At 31.5% G+C, this 22,788-nt stretch overlaps 1 protein-coding gene across 1 annotated transcript in view; it reads left to right on the forward strand.

The window, feature by feature from the left end:
* The window catches only part of LOC129227411 (uncharacterized), a 175,237-nt gene that overhangs the window by 134,516 nt on the left and 17,933 nt on the right, over positions 1–22,788 (forward strand). The window contains exons 7-10 of the mRNA XM_054861963.1: positions 10,366–10,443; positions 14,398–14,485; positions 17,299–17,448; positions 18,639–18,741. Of these exons, the coding sequence (XP_054717938.1) occupies positions 10,366–10,443; positions 14,398–14,485; positions 17,299–17,448; positions 18,639–18,741 (419 nt within the window). The remainder of the gene's footprint in view (positions 1–10,365; positions 10,444–14,397; positions 14,486–17,298; positions 17,449–18,638; positions 18,742–22,788) is intronic.

Raw genomic sequence — 22,788 nt, forward strand, 5'->3', positions numbered from 1 at the left:
TGTAACGGGGAAACATTACGAAAGTGGAATACTATTCAATTTATCCTGGAGAAACTAGTGTCTTGCTAATTTAGTTGATGCAAAGTTATAAAAACGTTTTATGAATGATAGTCCTATTTTATGCAATGTCTGTGAATTGATTCAATTAAACGGATAAAATCGTACAGAATAAGACATCTTCAATCAGCAATAAGGTTTGTAGTAAACCGCAATAAATTTTCGATGTTAAGCTTTTTCAAAAATTCGTGTAATGTATCAACTGTTTCCCCGTATCCGCCATCTTTTATTCTTGATCTTAAGATTAGCAAAAGAATTTGAGAACTCTTAACCAAACTGGACGAAAAACGCAACCCTGTTTTTCAGTTTACAAAGCATGTACTATGTGTTCTTCTTTCCAAATCTTTGAACAGAAAAAATGGGTTGGGCCGTCATACCAAATTACTATGACCAGAACGAAACTGGTTACAATTGGTGTCCCCCTCCCCCGGCAGATCTCTTTCACAACAAATACACACGCATGCGCATTGGGCTGTAAAGCACGTGCGTGGGCAAGGTCAGCAAAATATTTTCATTCTTTTTTCTCTTTCTTCCCCCCCTTTCTGCTCAAGAAAGTGCATCATGATGCGCACCTGTTGGAAATGTGCCCGATCGGAAGGGGTGAGTGCTTTTTAGAACATCAAAAAATGGTATTTTGCATGTGGTCGTGGAGTTTTTGTTAGATTAAATGGCTTTATTTAACGATTGACATTGAATTTGGAATTTCTCCGTTGGCGTGGTAATTGGATCTTTCTTGGCATCGGTTCAAATATCGATGCCTTTGTTGTATTTCCAAGAAAGAATGGAGTAAGATTCGAAAATTTCAATCTATTATAATAAAAGATCATTTGTTGTAAAAAAAAACTAGGAAATTGCCGATCATGGTATGACAAGTGAAAATTGCCTCTTCACTCGAGGTTTCTCGTGTTTAAATATGCGAGAGAAATGTTTAACACTGAATGAAAAACACGTAAAAAAAAACTTTTATGGCATAGTTTTTTGAATTTACGAATCTCTTTGTTCAAAAAACTCCGTAACCAACATTCCGTATGAAGTGCAATTGCATACAAAATTCAATAACTAATCTATATATATATGCGTGCATTCAATTACCGTGAAATTATCAAAAGTTCAGTTTCAAAGGGATTCTTCTTCGATATAAAAGCATCAAAACATAACACTTCTCTACTTTCAGCTTTGCCAAAAAAATATTCATTAATGTTGCAAAGTTCATTTCTATATTTTTTGAAGTGGCGGTTGACATGATATTTTAATCGCAATTTTCCCCCCATTTAGTTGCTCTGTGGCTTATGGCGGAGGCTAATTTTGTCCCCTATCTTCGGCTCGTCCTCGAAATTTTCTCATAACTGAAGTTCTCCAATCCCCAACGTTGTTTAAAGCTATCTTTGATCGCTTTTGGGGAGGGGTTACGTCAGGACCTCTGAATCCAATCTTATGCTTCCACCACTTCCACACTGAGCTATAGGGAAGTTTTCGATTTTTCAATTTTATTTTTATATGATAGAGTAACATGTATGAACATCATTAGTAAAAAGAGTTTTGCGATACCATAAGTAGTTTTTTTAAATTAATTTTTAAAGGTCAAGCGCTTGTGACGTAAAATGGCACAGGAAGTGACGTCATGCGTTCTTCCGTGGCGGGAGAAGCCGAAGGACGTGCAGTTGGCTTCGAAGAAAAAACGTAAATCTTACCTCCTCGCATTTAACTCCTCGCGATTTTGGAACATTAAACGTCTCATCCTCTCGGAAATATTCGAATACCATCATTGATGTTACTTGAGGAAGATTATTAGATTGTGCTTTAACGAATCCGGCCTCCATAGTGTGTTCAAAAGGATTATTGAATTTCTAAAAAATAAAAATGTCAGCGCGCTCAAAATGTCCGTAGCGAAAACAAGGGATCTTCGGCGGAAGGCTGCCCATAGTGCCCTGCGACGTAAGCTCGTGACGTTTCAGAAAAGCGCACTTTTGCGCGTGGATTTTTAAAAATTCATTAAAAATTAGTCACGGTGTTTTAAATTTCGGCGATGGTGAATTTTTTAGTTTTGAGGGTCAATTAACAATATCCAATAGTCAAAATATGAACACTTAATAGGTTGCAACTTCCCGCAGCAATGAAGGCTATATTTAAGTAGCATCAACTGTATTCTACTATGTTATTTTATACATTATGTGCGAAAGGGGAGGGAGAAGGGACACCTGTTGTTCCGGGCCCACGCCTGAAAGGGGACCGAGATTTTTAAAATGAGGAGTGAAAAATATGTAGTAACGTAGGGGTAAACAATATGAAGGGAGAGAGGGGGCGTAAAAGTCATTTGACAGGCCCCGAAATTTCTGTGCACGTCCCTGTATGCGCATCCTGTAGGCTCGTAACCTGCTTGTACATTCAGAAGAAAAGTTAACTTAACTAAACCAAAAATGGAAAATGCTATGCAGCAATTTTTTTTCATTTTTAGCAAAACTATGAAATTACCATACCCGAAAGCACTTTTAAAATGAAATTCAGTGTTTCTTTGACTAAGAAATTGGTTGAATCTGGTTGACTGCAGCTGCATCTATCTTATTGGTGATAAGTTACACCGATGTAATTGTGTTCTTACAAACGGTTGACCACCAAAATGACCGTTATATTGGTGAAAGTTATCATCGGTAAAACGGTTGCAGCTAAATGCTAAAGTTTACGAAATTTAACCAACTTCTTGTTGAAAAATTGAACTTTATTTTGAAGAGAAAATATCAAGTATTTGCACAAATACCGCAGCAATCTCCCCCCCCCCCTAGTGTAATCTGTTAAACATTGTTAGCTACAATAACGTACTATGAAAGATGGCAAGTGAAAGTAAGGTTTAAAAAAAAGCCAAACTTTTTGTGTTTAAATGCATTACGTCCTTAATGTACTTTACATAAAAAAGCTCCATCTGCCGTAATTAATCTTTAGTGTAGAACGCAAACATGCAACGAAGTATCTTCGAATAAATTTTGCACTTTTTTTCCTCTCCGAATGTCCGATTAGCGCATCACCCAAACATATCGTATCTATTATCATGGCTTTGGATTACAGTTTATTATAGCCTTATCTTCCTTTTTTTTTCTTTTCCCTTTTTTATTTTTGTTTCTTACTTTCCCCCTTCCTATTTCTCTCTTCGGAGCATTCGACGCATTTATTGTAAACTTCCGGTTTGGAAGAGAAGTTGAGGATCAAAGCAGACATAGTAAGGAGATGACCTTGCTTCAGCTTTTTTCGCGTGTTTTTTCCATTTATTGAAATGAAATTCGATTTTCCTTAGAAACTTTCGAAAAGAAAAATGATCAGTGCAACTAGACGCTTTATTGTATGTTGCAGTTTGGAAGTGAAATAAGCGTCTCCTCCCTCCAATAAGCTGAAACTATAAAAATTATGTATCTATAGTTTTCGAATAATTCAGATTTGATAAAAGACAACAAAAAAAGTTGTCAGTAAAACTGCAACTGCTTTGACGTCATCTTAGGATTTTAAAATCTAATATTAAATGAGAGAAACATGCATAAATTTCAAAAAATGCTGCTTCTCTACCACCGACAATAATGTTTATACTATATTTTTGAGATTCTTTTTTTTTCTTTTCTTCTTCTCTTTTCTCCAGTTGTCAGAAAAAAATTAAAGCTGCCTCATCTGATTCCAAGAAGAATTTAGGTGCAAATTCGGGACTTAGTTATTTCATTTGTAATGGGATCGTTTCCAAAATTTTATAAGTATTTTTTTCTGAAAGAGCTTGTTTAAAAATATAGGATCTGACCATATTTTAAATAATTTGACCAAGTTTAATATTTTTAAAAATTACTTTTATCGGTGCGCTTTTATTGCTTACTCTTCTGCCGATGACATCACAAATGATGAAATGCCATTCACAGAGTTTAATATTTAATTCGCTTCTTTACTCACATGTGTTGGCAACGGTATGGTTGATAGCAAGCGTAGAGCGCAATATTTAATTCGTTTTTTGACTATCAAAGCGTGGAAACGCGATAGACAGATGCGCTAAAGTGCATCATTTGTGACGTCATAAAGACCACGCCTTATTTTCAAAACGGACGTTTTAAAAAATTAATTGAAAATCAAGCGTTGGGAAAATGAAAGTTTTTTTTCTCGCTCCATATTTTTTTTTTTTTTTTTTGCTTATTCTATAAATTTCAGTGACTAAAAGTAGTACTTTTGACTGACTGAAGGAACCATCGCCATTGGATTAGACATTAGGGTGTTTTGGTTCAATACAAAGAGTCAAATAAAAGAATTTTTTAATTCCAGGTTAAATTACAGAAATCAATTCTGTGTCTTTCTCCCAATTTTAAGAAACGCTCTCTGTTACATAAATTTCCCACCCTTTGAAAATGCTCGCTGTCCTTGTTCATTAAGTATTCAGGCTCATGCCCCTTTGAAGTCCAAATGGGACACAGATCATGGAACTAACTTTTTTAGGGGGTTACTTCTCAACAACTACAATACCTACTATACAATCATATTGCAATCAACAAATAACAATAAAAATAATGCATTGGCTGTAGAATTTAATAAACAATATTTCACTAATAAAACAGTAATAATATAAGCAATTACAATCATAGCATTTTAAACATAAAACAGAAATAATATTTCAATTGGTAGTTTGAAGCAGGAACAAGCGCCAAAATATGAAAATTTGAATTTTAGCGGTAAAAAATTGTTTAAATTCTCATATTTTGGAGCTTGTTCTCTTCTTCAAACTACCGATTCATTTAAAAAATTGATTAATCGCGTATCTGTTGATGTCACTTCAAAATTTGGTAGGGAAAAAATATTCATTAAGAGAACTCTAAAATTATAAGAAGACATATTAAAAGAGAACTCTATAATTGAAGTCCTAGGACCCATGTTTTAAATAGGCTCTGAAAATTCATATTCATTTGTTGTCCTATCATTAATAATACTATTATTAAAAGAAAATAATACATTAAAATTTCCTACATATCAGAAGATTACGGAATGAAGAAAAGCGTTTACATTCCTCCCTTATCTCTTATCTGTTTCTTTTCGAAAAAAATATCCTTGATGCTCTTATTTTTTCCCCTTTTTTATTGTAAAAAGAAATGTCTTTTTACATCGATATTTACAAATGATTCAACAGTGTTTTCCTCTGCTGCATCCTATTTATCTGTCGCCAACTTCATGTAGTCTCGCATTTGTCAGTGATGCATCTTCTGTTATTCTTCACGTCATAATTTAGAGCTTCTTAACAGTTAACCTCCGTGAACCCGTTAGGAGACTTGGCGATCTTGGCGACTTCCGAATTTCCTGACCATGAAAGTTTCCCGGCAACCTCTCGTTAAGAGTGTTTTTTTTTTCTTCTTCTCTTCTCTTCATCATGTTCCATGGTAATGTCTCTCATGTGCCCGATTAGGATATGGGCGATTCCAGTTCGATTTTTCCCGTAAGAGATCAGAATCGCTAAAGATCTGTGAGGAACTGTTTCGTTGAAGCTTATCACCTCGAATTTTTCTTTCTTCTGAAAATGTCCGCCCAGCAGTCACACTACACTGGATTTCCCGATGCGAACATCGTGCCACGTTTTGCGGCCTTTTAAATAAGGCCAAGTGGATATTGGGTGTTCCAACAGACCCCTCATTGTGTTCGACATGTGCACTTGGATGTTTCGTTTGTGATATGGCATTTGGAATATCCTTCATCCGAAGCTACCTACCCATTTTCCTGTATTGTGCAACAGGAACATTTCACGCCACTAAGTGAGTGTGCTTTTCTAAACAGTGTGCTTGAATATTTTTCGTGTTTCTTTAAGATGTTTAGATCTTTATGCTATTTATTTAGATTTGCTATTAAATATTAAACGTCCTCTATTAACAGCAGTATGATCCTCTTTTGTAATTAGTGTTTATGATCTGAAGTATTTAAAATAGCAAAGAAATCTGCTTGGCAATGTTGGTAAACAAATAGTAAAATGAAGTGTAAAATAGTCATCACAGGTTGGGTAGCAATGGTAACCTTTTTTTCAAACTAAGGATGTATTTATTTATTAGAGCATATCAGTATGAGATTGAAGTGTTCAATTGAATTTTTTTTCTTGCTGTCTTTATAAAAAAATTACTTTTTTTTTGCTTAGGTAAATTGTCATAAGTAATCATACTTGAAATTTTTTTTAAATAAAATGCCTTGAAAATCTTAGATTGAAAAGATTCTTCCTTACCGTGACTTACATTGATTGCATATATTTTCTTAATTGATAATGATTTAATTCAAAAGCAAATGCATAGTCTTAACTAAACAATGTATGAGGACTGTATATAAACCAAATCTCACAAGAGGAAAAAGAAGTTATGCATATGTTATTAAAAAAGTTTATCTTCCTAAAATACCCAGTGAGAAAAGTTGTCATTTTAATAAGATTTATGACTAGTAACTGTTGGCATTTATGTGGCAGATGAATCCAACATGATTATTCCATCAAATGTCATGTTATGATTTTTTTACTTGCAGTCAGGGCCAACAAGAGGTCATGTCGGACTAGTTGAAAGCTAGGAGCCCCCCTTGAGGTGCTTGCTAGCAATGGAAGTATTATTTGACAAGTGTTATCGGGGAGAGCAGGGCGGATATAAGGGAGGGCAGGCGGGGCTACTGCCCCTGGACCTCCACAACAAAGGGGCCCCCCACAATAAATTTTTTACAAAATATCCTAACTTTCACGGGTCAAAAAAATCCAAAATATCGGATATGTACATATATCAAAATATTAGGATATATACCAAAGTATCGGATATTTTCAAAAATATGATCTTTTTGAACCCCGATTGGGGGTTTCCACTCCTTCGTTTCCCCGGGGTCTCCACACTTCCAAATTCGGCCCTGGGGGAGAGGGAACTGGCGACCAAACTGACAACTGCTCCGCCTTGTCTCTCGGTGGCCCTGCATGCATTTATTGAATTTAGCAAGTTGTGAAACTGGAGGAAAAGAAACAAGGCGCAGACTGCACTATTGAAATTTTTAGAGAGGGAGTGTTTAGGGATGTTTTCCTCTTTTTGGGTGCTTTTGCTCCTCAGTTGATGATAGTCTCTGGATTTAGCATTGTATTATACAAAGCTTAACGCTCGTTAGCAAGGTTGGGTTTTGGACTGTCCAGAACTGGTTCATGACAGGACAGGTGTTTTTTACCTTCCAAAACTATGCTAAAGCTAAAGGGGTGTATTCTAATCAATTTGTATTTACTGCAATATTCATAATGCATAAATATAGACATTAATGACATTTAATTAATGAGTTTTTGATAATATTTTTCTCCAAAATGTTCATATTTTACTTAAAAAAATTTCCAATAACTATTGCATAAAAACTTTCTTTTGTAAAAGTTGGTAGAGTTATGAAGGAAAATTTACAACACTACCAAGACAACTAATTTCAGTTCCATTTATAACTCGAGGGAATATTGTTAAATGGACAATATTTAGAATGCAAAAAAAAAAAAAAAAGCTTTATTGTTTAAATGGTTTTTCAAATAAGTTTTGCATGGTGTTTTAACAAAAATTATTTTTTAAATCATAGATTAAAGAACAAGAAATGGATGGATTAAACACTTATATTATAAACCTTGTGCTATTCTTTTTTTTAGTTCATATTTTTAATATAATACATTCTGTAACTACAAAAAATTGTAATTTGCATTTAAGTCAATTATTGCACTATATTTCGAACACTTTCATTTGCACACTTGCATAAACGTCAAAAAATTTGGTTTATGGGAAAAAAATAATTTTAAACATTTTGTTCTATTTTTGATATTTTCTCACTAAATATAGTTTCTCAGAAAATAGTTTTAGACATTTTCGGACACAAGGGTTTTGAACAGTATAGTAGAAACTTTTTCACCCCTGCTTTCATTTGCATACATGCATGAACATAGGGAAGTTTGTTTACTATTATCAAAAAAAAAAAAAAAAAAAATAAATAAATAAATAAATAAAAATAATAAAATAAAATAAATAAATAAATAAAATAATAATTAAATAAATAAACTTAACATACAAATTGAAATTTTAATCTAGAATTCAACTTCTATGTAACTAGATTAAAATCAGCTGCATAAATAAGTTGAATGTTCTCATTGAATAAATGTTCAATATAAAACATTACTTTGATACATTTTATTCTTTTTTGATGTTGTCTCACAGAATACAATTTTTTCTAGAAATATAGTTTTATACACTTTCGGACAGTTTTGGAAACAAGGGTTTTGGACAAGACGGTAAAAATCCGGGGTTTTATCGTGGTTTTTACTATAGTGTCCAAAACCATGCCAACCCTGCAAGTTAGTTAATTTGTTGTTGTTTCTTTTTGGTTTAAGCATAAAATGCTGTGTCAATACAGTTTCATAATGCAGTAAAGTGTAAGATACAAAGTATGTGGGAGAAGGGGGGATGGAGACCTGACATAACAAAAGTCGATTATGAGTTATGATTGTTTTCAATACATTCCTGTAAACAACTGCTAAAACATTCATTTAATATGCTATGTCTGCAGTTATCAGAGGTCAATGCAAGTTTCTATTTTGAGATTGAGATTTTGTGAAAAAAACAACATTTTCGTTTTTTGAATTAACTTTACTTTTGAGCTTTTGTTTCAATTATAAAACATTTAGGAATGAGAGGTTTTGAAAAAGGTTTAAGTTACAAATAATTTTTTTCAAGAGAGTTTCTTGAACTAGTTGTGAAAGAGCAGCTTTAACTAACAAAATTTTGTTTATTTGCTTGTTTTAAGCTACAGAATTTTCAATTTTGTAAAAGTACCGCTTTTACAATATGGAGTATTGTGGAAAGGCTATTTATGTGACACAGCATTTATGAAAGGGCTACAAAACAGACCCAAAGTCTGCGTAGATCGAGTTTAATTAGAATTGCAAATGTGGGAATTAAGAAAATTAAAATTTAATTTTCTAATAAAAGAATAGTTTTTGTAAAACAATTGTATTTCAAAAAACTGGTTTTCCTTTTGAAAGAATTTTTTTTTTTTCATTTAAAAAACCACATGCAAAAAAGCAGATATGATATATCTTTCCTCCAAAACTATTTCTTAAAAGGCACCAAAATAAAGAAACTTTAACACTTAAAAGCTCCCTTCTTTCCCTTCAATGTTATAATCAAAATCTAAGTATGAGGCAGTGAGAAGCAAAGGGATGAAGTGGACATTTTCAAGTTTTGAGTAAAACACGTTTAAATATAATATCCTAGGTAGGCTTTCGTTGAAATTTTTTTCTAAATCATGCTGTATAGCAGCAACTACTAGGCCTACTAGTACCATCTCTTGCAAAAAGACAGAGGAGAGGTTCACCTACCATGTGTACTGGTTATCTCCAAATTCTTAATTTTGCCAATTACATCCCTTTGCTTCTCACTGTCTCATATATAACTTAAATCAATTTTGCATTTCTATTTGTAATTCAAATCATTCGTCGATACTGTTTAATTTGTGATAATTTTTACTTGTGACGAAAATAAAGCATTTTTACTTAAAATTGGCTTTTTTTTTTCTGAAGATGAACTGAATTTAAAAAGAATGCTTTACAGGGAGATGAATGTTTAAATAGGGCAAGAATTTTGAAAATATTTTCCCTTTCGTCATCACTTTCGATGCTTGGTAATGAATGTTCATAGCTAGAAAAGAAAATTTTTAGATTCATGTCTGGTCTATAGGGGGGGGGGGGGGTTGGAAGGGGGTGCAATTGCCTCCTCTTAATGACCATTTATGTTCGAAACGAATAAAAACTGTTCTGCAGCAAAGTGAAAGTAGTAAGCAATACATTGATAAAGCACAAATAAAATTTTTTTTACATAAAATTTTTTTTACATAAAACTTTTATAACATTAACAATAGTTTTTATAACATTATATATTTGACACCACATGCACTAAAAATATTAAATGTCCTGATATTTTTCTTGTCTCTTGATTTTTTGTTTTCCAAATCCACTATGAAGTCTTAAAATGTTAAAAGTTCTGAAATATTACTTATAGTGAAGAGGATCATAATTAAAAAAAGATTGTATTTTTGGCCAACAGTTAAGAATTTAATTGGGTACCTTTTGTATGTTGAGCTAACATAAGTAATTATATTCATTGAATTCAAACAACAATCTTCTTTCTTCTGCCATACACAATGTAAACATGGAGAGTGATTTGTGTTTTTTTTTTTTTAAATGTTGGAACAAAAATTTCATTCTTTTTAAAAAATTATCAGAATTGAAGTAGGATCTTTGTTGCCATTGTTATTATTTTTTTCCTTTTCATTTTACAGGTGGGTGACATGATATCTGTGATTGATATGCCTCCTCCAGAGGAGTCTTCTTGGTGGAGAGGAAAAAAGGGATTTGAAGTAAGTTGACTAACTTTTGAGGCAATGGCTATTTTTAACTAGTTATGCAAAAATGAAGGGTATTATAAATTTGATGTACAGTGAAACCTGTGTATAACAATACTGTCTGTAACAATAAACCTGTCTATGACAATATTTTCCATGGTCCCAGCATTAATAATCAAACTGTCTATAACGATAACCTATCTATGACAATACTTTTTTAGGCCCCGACAGTATCATTGTAGACCGGTTTTACTGTATCTGTTTGTCTGTGAAATCAGAGCTTCTAAATCAGCGATAGAGAACCTAAATTAACTGCCTGTCTACTTTCCAAGTTAGACAAACATAGAGATAGACTTGGGGGGGGGGGGGGGGGCGGGACTGATCCTCTCTTTGCTGTACTGCTGGTTCACCCATTCAAAACAATGTATGGATAAACGAAAACCGATTTGAACAATTCTTGTTTTTGAAAGGTGACTTGATAGAGAGTGTCCTAAGCTAGGTCTCATCTTTGGCAGACTTGAATTACAGAAATTTTTAAATAAAACCCTAATTAATACGCTTTCTTTTGCAATTTTATTAATGTCAACTTACTTGCACTCTTGCACATATAAGATATTGATACCAAAATCAAAAGAATGAATTTTCCTGCTTATGATGGAATTTGTTCAGAGCTTCCAAGTTATATTAACTGTAGTTGCTGTCGACTCTCGTTAACCCAAAATCGCTATAAACGAAATATTGCATTACGTGAAATATTTATTTGGTCCAATAAGTTAACAATATCTAAAGAATAAGCAATAAGCCTCAAGCCTTCTAAGACAAAACTCCATACAACTCATTGACAGTCCATTTACGCTAACCAGCTAAGTCAAGCTTGTTGACAAAAAGTAATTTTCATGGCCTCTTGAATTTTATGTTAACGAGGTTCAGCTGCTTAATCTTTTGTGGTAACATTTCAGTACATAATTCTAAGCCTGTGTTCATGTGTAGCAATTGCGATGTCCCAAAAATTGCTTTTATGTTTAAAATAACTTTTTACTACAACATTTTAAAGCGAACATTTATTAATTTTTCATGACTTTTGGTAGCGTCTTACTCACGCGATAGTTCAAGATTTTATTGTTTGCTAATAAGGAGAGAAACTCAATCCCAGTAGCATAAACAGCGTGATGCTGTGACGTGGATCGCTGAATTTTGAGAAAGCCTGCAGACTATTTCTTTGTAGGAGGAGAAAAAAACGTAAAATTTTTAAAGAAATGAGAATCTTAAATTTTAGCTAATGGGGCATTCCACGGTATTTTAGACATTATGTAGAGTCCGTAACGTTACCTTTTTTTGCCATAACTTTTTAATTTACCGTTTGATTTGCAAATTATTTTAATTTGCGCTGGTGTGTTGTTAGGAAAAGATCAAAATAAAATAATATGCTAATCAAACAGTAAATTAAAAAGTTATGGCAAAAAAGGTCACATTACGGACTCGACTACATAAATGTCAAAAATACCTTGGAATGCCCCTAAGGCAGATTTGTACCAGATTTCTCTTTTATACAATTCACAGGTAGCTAATGAGGATTTGTGCCACATTTTTCTTTTATGCAATCCACAGCTAGCATGTACTTGTATTAGCAACATCTTATTGAGCAATTCTCATTGCCGACTTAGATTTTACGAATATTCTAATGTTGGTTTATCTTGTAGACTATTTTTATTTTTGATCAGCGTCGCACTGTTGAAAAAACTTTGCTACCGGATACTCAATGATTTAAAATTCTTATCTATTGTCTCATCCTATTTATTAAAAGCACTTGTAGTTCATTTTAGAAATATAAAAAAGGCTTTTAAAAGGATTTTCAATTTTCCCTCTTGGGTTTTGTGACTTACAAAACTCAGTAGTTGGGATTATCTTTCTTTTTCTTTGTTTTCCGATCTTATCATGAAAAAATTTAAATTTTATTTGTGTTCTTACCCGCAGGATTCCTTTTAATATAAGATTGCCATTCACAGTCGAGATAAAAAAAAACATTCATTTAATAGTAGTTCATTTAATAGTAGTTCTTGCGTTTCATGATCTGTGTTTTGGAGGAGTCCCTTCATTTTACAAAGTTCATACAGCCTTTAAAAATAAACTGTATATTGCCTAAAAATCATTGATAGTTGGGGAGATTGAAATTTTCTGTTGTCAACCACAGAAAAGTACTTAATCTATCCATATCCCTCTCCGAATTTTTTTTCAGGCTACACCATGGTTCTTGAACTCATTTTTTTCCAGTGTTTTGTGGAAGATTTTGTTTTTTTTTCTTTTTGTTGTAATTTTCCAATAATTTATATTTTAAAGTTAAAATAGTTGATTTCTATGTTGAAAAAATTTTGGATTCTGCATTCTTAGAAATGCTACTTAAACCTTGGGAAAGCTATGTTCAATATTCATACCTTTTACACTATTGTACATTGCTAGATTTTTTTTGAAAAAAAAAAAAACAAAATCCTGACTAACTTTAGTTTTCTTTGGTGAGAGTTGCAGTTCACATGGAAATCAATAAAAACAAAGCATATGCATAGCAATTGCCTTATCTGGAACCTCCCGTTTAAAAGATAAATAAAAGCAGCTGCTAGGCAGATGTTGTGTTGGAAGAATAGAAAGAAAAAAAAATAATGATTTGATAGCTGTTCTTAAAAATGTCTTTTGTTCCTCCATTTATACATGCTATGCTTTTTTTAGGAGAATTAAAAAGTTGATACATTATTTTTACTTTCCCTTTTCTCATGGAAATATGCATGTACAGTAAAACCTGTCTACAAGGATACTGTTGAGACCTAAAAAAATATTGTTGTAGACAAGTTATCTTTATAGACAGTTTGATTCTTTATGCTGGCATTTTGATGGGACCAAGGAAAATATCACTATGGACAGGTTTATTGTTATAAACAGTTTGTTGTACAAAAGTCACTCTACCAGACACTATTGCAACATGTCCCCCAGATACTTTTCTCTGAACATTATGTTTTAGGGTTGTGCTTTATAAGATTGGGTTTTTTTGCAAAAAATAAAGTCCTTGAATAGAGCAGCTACTAAAATGAAACTTTGGCTATATAACTAAATTAAAAGTAAGTATAAACCACTTGCTTCTATCTAAAAATTTGGTACTTCTGTAAGATTTTTCAAATGTCTCCAAAACATGTTATACTCAAAAGTGGACGTTCTCATTTTTTAAGGATTGCTGTGCTAAGTGTTATTGATTAATGAACTTTTTTTTTAAATCAAAAGATTTAAACTAACTTTTGAAAATAATTAAAATATCAAAAAGCTCCGACACAAATCTTTACTAATAATAAAGCTGAAAGTCTGTCTCTGGATGTCTGTTAGCGCCTAGACCATTCGAAAAATTTTCATGAATTTTGGCCCGGAACCAGTTAGTAGCATAGGGTTGAGCAACTCAAAGCGATTTTTCGAAAATTCGATTTTGTTCCTTTTCTATTCCAATTTTAAAAACATTTTACAGAGCAAATTATCACAATGTTTACAAGTAAATTACCAAATTTTCATAACGTGGAACCGTAACATGGACAAGCAATTTAACGTAGCAAATTGGCAAGAAATTCATCATCTATTATTTGTAAATATACAGGCAAATCAAATGACCTTTTAATTTTCTACTATGGGAAAAGCCATGCCGGTACCGCTAGTAAATAAATAAATGAACCCATATTTTGGCAAACATTTTTTAGTCAAACAAAAATTTGCCCATCTCTTACTTTTTCTTCAATTTTAACATATACCAATTCCAAAAACTTTGTGAAGAAAGTAGGAAGGTAAATCTTTTTCATTGTCTGACTGAATTGATATAGACCCTGCCAATTTATCATTTTTCTTTCTCATTACTAATATTTTATTTACCTGCTAATCAAAAAGTGCAAATTACTTCTCCACTCCTTCTCAGTTCCTTCTACGTGTTACTTTTTGTTGTAGGTTGGGTTCTTCCCCTCAGAGTGTGTTGAAGTGATTGGTGATAAAGTTCCACATTCTTTTAAGTTATCCAGTACATCTACAAAACCAGGTAAAGTTTTTATTTTTTATTTTTGCTGTGATGCATGAATCTTGAATTTTGTTTCACATAATGTTTCATTTTAGAAATACTTCCTATATGCATAAGAAGAGGTCATCGTAATTCTTCTACATGCCTCTATCCTCACCTCTAAAATGTTGATCATGCCATACAAACTTAGGGACACGTATTTTCTTTCACACATTGATTTTCCTTTTGTGATTCTTTTTGTTAGTGTGTCTTATGCATTAAAATCAATGTCTTAAAATTTAGAAAGGCCTTTTACTAGGCTAGTACATGGGCTTTCAGATTTAGATGATATCAAACTTAAAAGGATTAATATGTATAGTCTAGAGCAATAGAGAGTCAGAAGACACATTATTTGGTTGATTAAATTTTCAAACCGAGGGATGTTAATTGTTAATAGGAGTTTTTACAGGGAAGGCATGACAAACAATCAGACTAATCAGGAGATTAGGAAAAATTACTTTTGTAACCAGGTATTAAGCTTTTGGAATCATCAAAAGTAGCTGTTATTTGTAATGGGATGAATAGTTTTAAAATTGCCATTGATTTCCACTAGGACAGAAAAATTGACTGGGCTTGAGCCTAAAGCCCGTTGCTGGTTGTCACTTTTGTATTTCCTTAAGTAATTAGTTTTAAAAATTTTTCACTTAAATTTTAATAATCAAAATTTTAAGAGAAAAATCATTGCATACAAGATAATTATCCTTGAGAAAGAAATCAAATAAGCCTCTCTACCATAGGCTGAGGTGACAAACATTTTGTCCCATACAAAATTTATAAATGAGCATTTCATTAGTAGGGCTTTCATTTGTATTTAAGTAATTCATGTAAATAGGTTTCCCACCTGATTATGGCCGCATCTCGGGAATAAAGACTTTGAACGTGGAATGGTGGTTGGAGATGGATGCCTGGAGAATTCCATTTCAGAATTTGTTTGCAAATTCAACGTCTTATTGTTTTCATTGTCAAAAGAATATCTAAAATACCTGAAAACGAGCACAACCTCACATCATTGCCAGCGCAGTGGCAAACCACCAGCATTGAATGATCTGCACTGCATGTAATATTTTCAGTGTTAACAGACAAATATTGCTCGAAATAGCTGCAGAAATCAGTGTGGGGCACACAAAGAATCTTTTCCATAAAATTAAGATTATCAAATTATACTTGTCATAAGCAGAGGCGTAGCTAGACCCGACTTTCGGGGGGGGGGGGGGTTACTTCTTTATATATATATATATATATATATATATATATATATATATATATATATATATATATATATATATATATTATTATTATTATTATTTTTTTTAGTATTAAAAAAAATAAGAGGGAGGTGAATCTTACATACTTTGGAATGGGGTGCCCCAATTCCGATACTTGTGTCAAACAAAACAAAACAAAGATTTCTTTTTTTTTTAAATGTTCTGGAAAATTCAACTTTTTTTTCCCCCTCCATTTAATTTAAAGTGAAATTTTCTAGCAGCGTCTTGTCAAAACTAGTCTATCCAAATCAAGGTTAAATCACATATCTGATGAGCGTTTGCCGTTCATTTCAGTATGACTGCTTAAGTTAGAGGCTAACACACATCTACAAAAGCTGGCATCCCTGAAAGCTAATAGATACTTTCATTTTCGCCTGTAAACTGGATGTTTGACTTTCAATCTCATTGGTGGTTAGACTATAAAGACTATTTTTACCCAACTTGGTTTGCACTAAAAGTATGAAATAAAATTTAAAAAAAAAAAGACTTCTTGAATTATAACCAGCAAAAAATGAAATTGCTTTCCATATCGTTATATTTATATGTTGCTTTTTATGTATTTACATTTATGCTAATTAATTCTAAAGCAGTTAATAAAATTTGAATAAAAAAAGTTAGGTAAGAAATATCGGCGGTAGAAAGTTATTCGCTCAAATGCATACCATCTGTTCTCCATTCAAGTCTTTAATTTTATTAACTGCTTTAGAATTTACATAAATATCTATTTAAGAGAGCAACAGCAATTTTCGATAATCCCCCCCCCCCCCCTTAGCTACGCCCCTGGTCATAAGATAAATAAATACTTTGTGCATAACAGTAAAGTAAGAAAAAACAAAGTCTCTTGTCGGATGTCTTTTCATCCATAAGCTCCATTACTTTTTGCATTGAAAAAGGCGTTTCCTGTAACGCTAAAACAAGTGTCTGCTGTAATCGGCAATTTGGGCTTTTTTGACGTTGTTTTTTCTTACTATACTTATCATAATTCATTAAGCTTAACAATTTTTTAATTCTTCTTTGGAGTATTTTTGCTGAAAGTTAAGGTTACTCACTGGGAATTAAGATATTCCGGAGGACACTTATTTTGTTTTATGCATGAAGATAGACTATTTCTTATCTATCTTTAAAAAGTGTTTTTGTAAGTTAAAAGTAGACATGTGTGTAATTTTAGCGCAATGCTGTAATCATACATCCATCTTTTTGTACATTAATTTTGGTTTTAGTCTTTAGTGACTTTGAATTGATGTTTAAGCAAAGACAAGGTAAGATATAAAATAATGTGTTTTTTTTTTAAAGTTTGTTTTCAATGAAAAAAAGTTTTTTTTTCTTTTTTACCAGACACATGGGCTTTAAAAAGGCCTCATTTTAATAACAAGCAAATAATAAGCAGACACCTTATTTATTAATAGATTTATTAGTTTAAACTGTAATTTTGAAGCAATTAAGAATTCAGCTTTGAATGCTGAGCCCAGTCTACTGTATTCAATTTTATGTTTAACTATCCTTATAATTAATTTATTTTTTTGTTTACAGTGTTTAGGAGGCATGGGAAACTGATTGCTTTTTTCCGATCCTTTCTCCTTTCACGGCCTTCAAGGAGAAAACTAAAGCAAAGTGGTATTTTAAAAGAAAGGGTTTTTGGTTGTGATCTGGGTGAACATCTTCTCAATACAGGGAGAGAAAGTAAGCATGTTTTGAGCAATTTTTATGTGTAGTAACTTATTCTATAATGTTTCTAGATCATTAAATTTCCCTGATTCCTAATCTATCATCATTCAAAGCGTCTTTATCTACTTTTTAGATAAATTTTATGCTCTAAAATCTTCAAAAATCAAGAATTAAAAAAAAAAAAAGTTGATTTTTTTACGATTGATGTTGAAACAACTCAAATGGAACTTGTTTGGAATTTTTGAATGGGCTTGAAGCAAATTACAAACATGGAGTTATCCATTCCAAAAAATAAACGAAAAAAAAAGGTTTGATATTAATGGCAAAAATATTATTAACTTTGCCCAAGTGGTAAACTTACACAGTAAATTAGTCTGAACAAGTTTTGCAGAAGTGATTTTATCAGATTTGAAACCATGTAAAAAACAGCTAAAATGCATAAAATTTTACATGCATGTTATGCTCTCTGTACAATGAATGCACCGAGGGGAAATATATTATTGGACCAAGTAAAAAAAGTGATTGACATTGATAACCTAAACTAATGTTTCAAAATGAAAAAAGGATGTTTAGTAACAATAATAAAAAAAATGAAGATTTTGACTTCCTTTTACCAGCAGGTTCTGAATAAGAGGTTTACAACAAGCCTGAGAGAAACACCTTTTACAACAATCCTGAATAATCTTACCTATACCATGCCCTATATATTGCTAATGTTTGCCCAACTGAGTAAAAGTGTTTCTTGATAATAGGGGGGTCAGTAAACCCTTAGATCACCCCTGAATTGACTCTTATAATCTTTTTCTTTTTTTGATATTTTGATGCTTCCAAAATCTCTTGAAAATAAATGGACCAGTTCAAAAAGCAGTATGTAAACTTGGAAATAAATGGTATTTTTGTGCAAAAATGATGCAAAACTTGTTAAATATTATAGCTTGTTGCACATTAGATCAAATGTTTTTAAAACAAATTGTTTATTAACTAATTTGTTTCTTAAGAAGTAAAACAAGCCTTTGCAGAAAATGAATTCATAAAAGCAAATTTATGAAGCACAAAAATTGTTAACTATTGTGCACATGTGTTTTTAAGTCAAATGAAATTTTTGTGCTTAATTAATGTTGTTTATATTTAATTTTAATTTCTTTCTCTTTATCATGTCTTTGCTTGGTTTTTAGTTTTCTTAATTACTGTGAAATTCTGTTTAGTACCCATGGTTTTAAAGTGTTGTGCAGAATTCATTGAAGACTTTGGAGTCGTTGATGGTATCTATAGACTTTCTGGAGTCAGTTCAAATATTCAGAGGCTAAGGTAAGTTAAAAATAGACTTTATAATATTATTATATTAATCTATAATAGTAAGTTCTTATTCATAAAATGTTTTAATGGAATACTTTAACTTTTGGCTGAATTGCAAAACTATGTTTAAAAAAAGTTTGCATTTTGACCATTTTTATGTAGGGTGCATAATGTTAATTTACATCATTTGAATAGCTTGAAATACAATAAATAATTTTGAAACACTGTTTCTAGCGGAATAGATGTTCAGAAAAATATTTATATAGAAACATTAAACAGCTAAAAAAGAAAAAATAATAAAAAAAAATAAAATTACCAAATGATGTGATAGAAAAACGGGTTTCCTGTAATTATCAGCGAGAAAGAATCTAATTGAAGAATTAATCAGTTTTTGCAGCTAATCCTGCCTTACAAATGTAGAAAACACTTTGTAATTCATTTTTACACTTAAAGGATTCTAGACCCTGTCTAAGCAGCTGAAAGTGTTATTGTAATCGGAGATTTGCAATAAAACGCTGTTGTTATATCTAGAGCAATATTAAGATTATATGCCATAAGTTCGGGACTTAGAAAAAGTGATGTGACGTCTAGAGGGTCGTGAAATCTGGTTGTGATAGTACAGATGTTTGACTGTATTAACGAAAATTTAAAATTAAGAGCAACTAATAAACTTTTAATTATTTAGCGTGAAAAGATGTCTCATGCTCATATATAATGCTGGTAAATAATTATAAAGGAATACTTTTGGGCAATTCCATGAAAAGTGAAACCAGTAGGTCAAAATTTCATATTGCAGTTATTTTGCTATATTATTTATCATTGTAAAGCTTGAAATGTGTATTTTCAGAATATTGCATTGCTTTTTTAATAAAAATTAAATAATAAATTTTTTTTCCTAGTTTTAAGTATGATAGTCAGGTCTTCAAAACAATCAGAAAAAAATACCCCATTTTCAAACGCTTATTTCTAATAGCAAAATAAAAATAAACAAGATTAATTGCAGTACAGCTTAAACTATTAACATAATACTATAATAATATGCATTTATTTTAATTCTTTTTAGGAAATAAAATCAGGCAATTTAAATTTAAAAAAATAAAGTTCAATGTTACGTCCGTAACAAAAATTTAGCAAAAGTTGTCGTTACTTCCTAAAAAATCAAAATTAAAAGAAATCTTTTTTGTCCTTTTAGCAATTTATCAGAGTAATTGTTTATCATAGTTTAAAACATTGGAATTTCTTTAGTTTTTAAAAAAATGGTGTTACAGACGTAACATTTTTTGTTACGGACGTAACAAAAAGCAGTACGTTACGTCCGTAACACATGCATATTTCCAGAAAAAAAAGTACAGGATGGGCAAAGAAAATATAGGGTAATATGATGTATCAAAACTTCTGATGCTGTGATTTTCAAAATTTTATAAATATTAGTGGATATTTAATTTCATTTTTTAAAATTATTGAAATACACTTTGTCGCTGCAGAGCAACATTAAGACATCTAATCCTAGGAATAACACTAAGATATCCTACTGTTGCTCTGAGGTGTTCCTCTCGAGGTAAGATTTTTTTTTGTCCTCCAAATCATGCAATAAATTTAATTGGTGTTAATAATTCTAGATTAGCAATTAATGATTAATAACATACATAAAAATATTCTAGAGGGTTCCTTAATTTCTCATTATTTTATGCACTATGACACAAAAAAATAATGTTCTCCAAGTAGACAGATTTTTGTGAAAATTACTTGATCATTTAATGAGATGAAATCCAAAGCATTTTGTGCGTAATTTTCATTAATAATTTTTTTTTTCCAAAAAAATTTATATTACAGATATTAATTATAGGTTTTCTCTTCAAACTTCTATAATTCTGAAAGCATTGCCAAATTCATATTACTTCTTATTTAAAAACTAACTTAGAGATAAGAATTTGTCCTGTTTAATAGTTTAAACCAAAGTTACTGAGAGAGTTACTTTTTATTGTTATTTACTCTCCACAAAAAATAATACTCAGATTACTGTTTCATTGATGCGTTGAATATTTTAGTTTCAAAACTTAAATTCAAAAGCATAATTAGATTAGAGTTAAAAGTACTAAATATTAAACTAGCTACATCTGGTCCTCAGATAAAGCACATTTGAAGCAAGATTTAAATTATTTAGGCAAATAATGGCCAAAATGCATTTTTCCGATGTCAGTTTCGACCGTTTTTTTCCACCTTTTCCAAAAACGTGCCAATTTTATTAAAAAGTGATCGAAATCAAAGGCAACTGTTAAACTTTAAAAGAAATTTGGCAGTTAACATGTTAGTTGAAAGATAGAGAAAATCATCGAAAATTCTCAAACTGTAAAAGTACTCCCTTGTTGAAGTCCCCCCCCCCCCCAGTGTTCATGTTAAAAATTTTAAAAATTTATTTGTAACTAAATAACTCCACTTTTGTTTTGCTTAGTTTACCCTTGGATAATTTTACTTTTTATGATGCACCAATTTATATTTTATATTTATTTACATCGCGGTATATGCATGGAGGCTGCTCCCACCTCCCCAGATCTTTAAAAACTATTTTAAAGTGTAACTTAAAGGATCAAAATAATGTGTTAATCTAGACCATTGCACTCTCTTAACAAAATTATTAGTATACATAAGCTTTTATTTGCTTTGTGCAATTGCATATCAGACATGTTACATTTTTAACATTTTTTTGTTACGTCCGTAACAAATATATAAATTTGTATCATAAATTTTACAAACAATATCCATAAAAACTATGGTTTTAGAAAGCTTGAAATCTCTAGAACAAGTACTTCAAAGAAAATTTTAGAAATCTATGAATAATTCACAGGAATATTGGCAGATGTATGACAATGTATACATTTTTCTGTTTTCTGAGTTACGTCCGTGGCAGACAGTTTTTAATTTTTGTTACTTTTTGTAATAAAGCAATCTGCGCCCAAATTTTTGATAGCATTAATAACACCAAACTATACAACAGAAAAAAAAATTGTAGCTTTTTATGAAACCAAATTGAAATTATGCGCGTTTAAAGTCTGTGATTGTTAGGTCCGTAATGGTGGAATTGCCCTTTTATAGAATTACATTGGAACGACTCAATGTGAATTAATATTCTACATATAAAGCAGTTATAACGTGAAAATTTCCATTTTTGGACTTATGTACTGTCTCTAAGGTATAAAACTAATAAGGCAATCTTTGTTGCCAGAACATGAATACAGTCGAGTCCCGACTAACGCGAGGGATGCGTTCCAAGACTCCTCGCGTAAGTGGGAATTTCGAGTTGTGGAAAAATATATGCATACAATTTTTTTAAGGCATAGCAAATACTTATAAACACCCCTCAAACTGCTCTAAAGCATTCCTCAACTATACACTACAGTTTCTAGCATAAAGAACTGAACTTTTACTGTATTTAAAAAATAAAAAACTGTAATTCAATATGAAATACTTCAAGATGAACAAAATAAATGACGAATGGGAATGAAAGACGTGAAATTAAAGTACAGTAACAATATTTAGGAGTCAAAAAATGAAGATAGTGATGATTTACGCTCCATGATCAGATCGTTATTCTTATCCAGTTATACATTTTTAAATACGTTTGCTTCGCCTTTACAACGTTTCAATTTGTGGCAACATCTCCTCTTCCTGATCTCGTTATTAATCCACAATGCAAGAGCAGCTTCCATTTACAAAATATTTATTTTTCAAGACTGCTCTGCAAGCTTCAATATTGAAACTAAGTTCTGAACTTTTACGGATATCTTTTAATTTTGACTTTTAATTGTACATACGGAAGATTCACTCAGACTTTTTCTCACGCTACCGTTGGAGTTTTGTAGTTGTTCAAGCATATCGAGAATTTTAGCGTTTTTTATTTTTTATCTCAGACACCTTTTTCTTCTCATCTTCACAAACTTTAGCTGAAGGCGACACTAAGGTGCCATTTATATTTCAACAACTTTTATTTTTAAAATGAAAAAATAAATAAATGAAAGATGCTGAGTGGTTATTTAATGCACTACACTAGTTTGGTGTGGG

The sequence above is a fragment of the Uloborus diversus genome, chromosome 8 (genome assembly GCF_026930045.1).
Source record: "Uloborus diversus isolate 005 chromosome 8, Udiv.v.3.1, whole genome shotgun sequence".
Lineage (NCBI taxonomy): Eukaryota > Metazoa > Arthropoda > Arachnida > Araneae > Uloboridae > Uloborus > Uloborus diversus.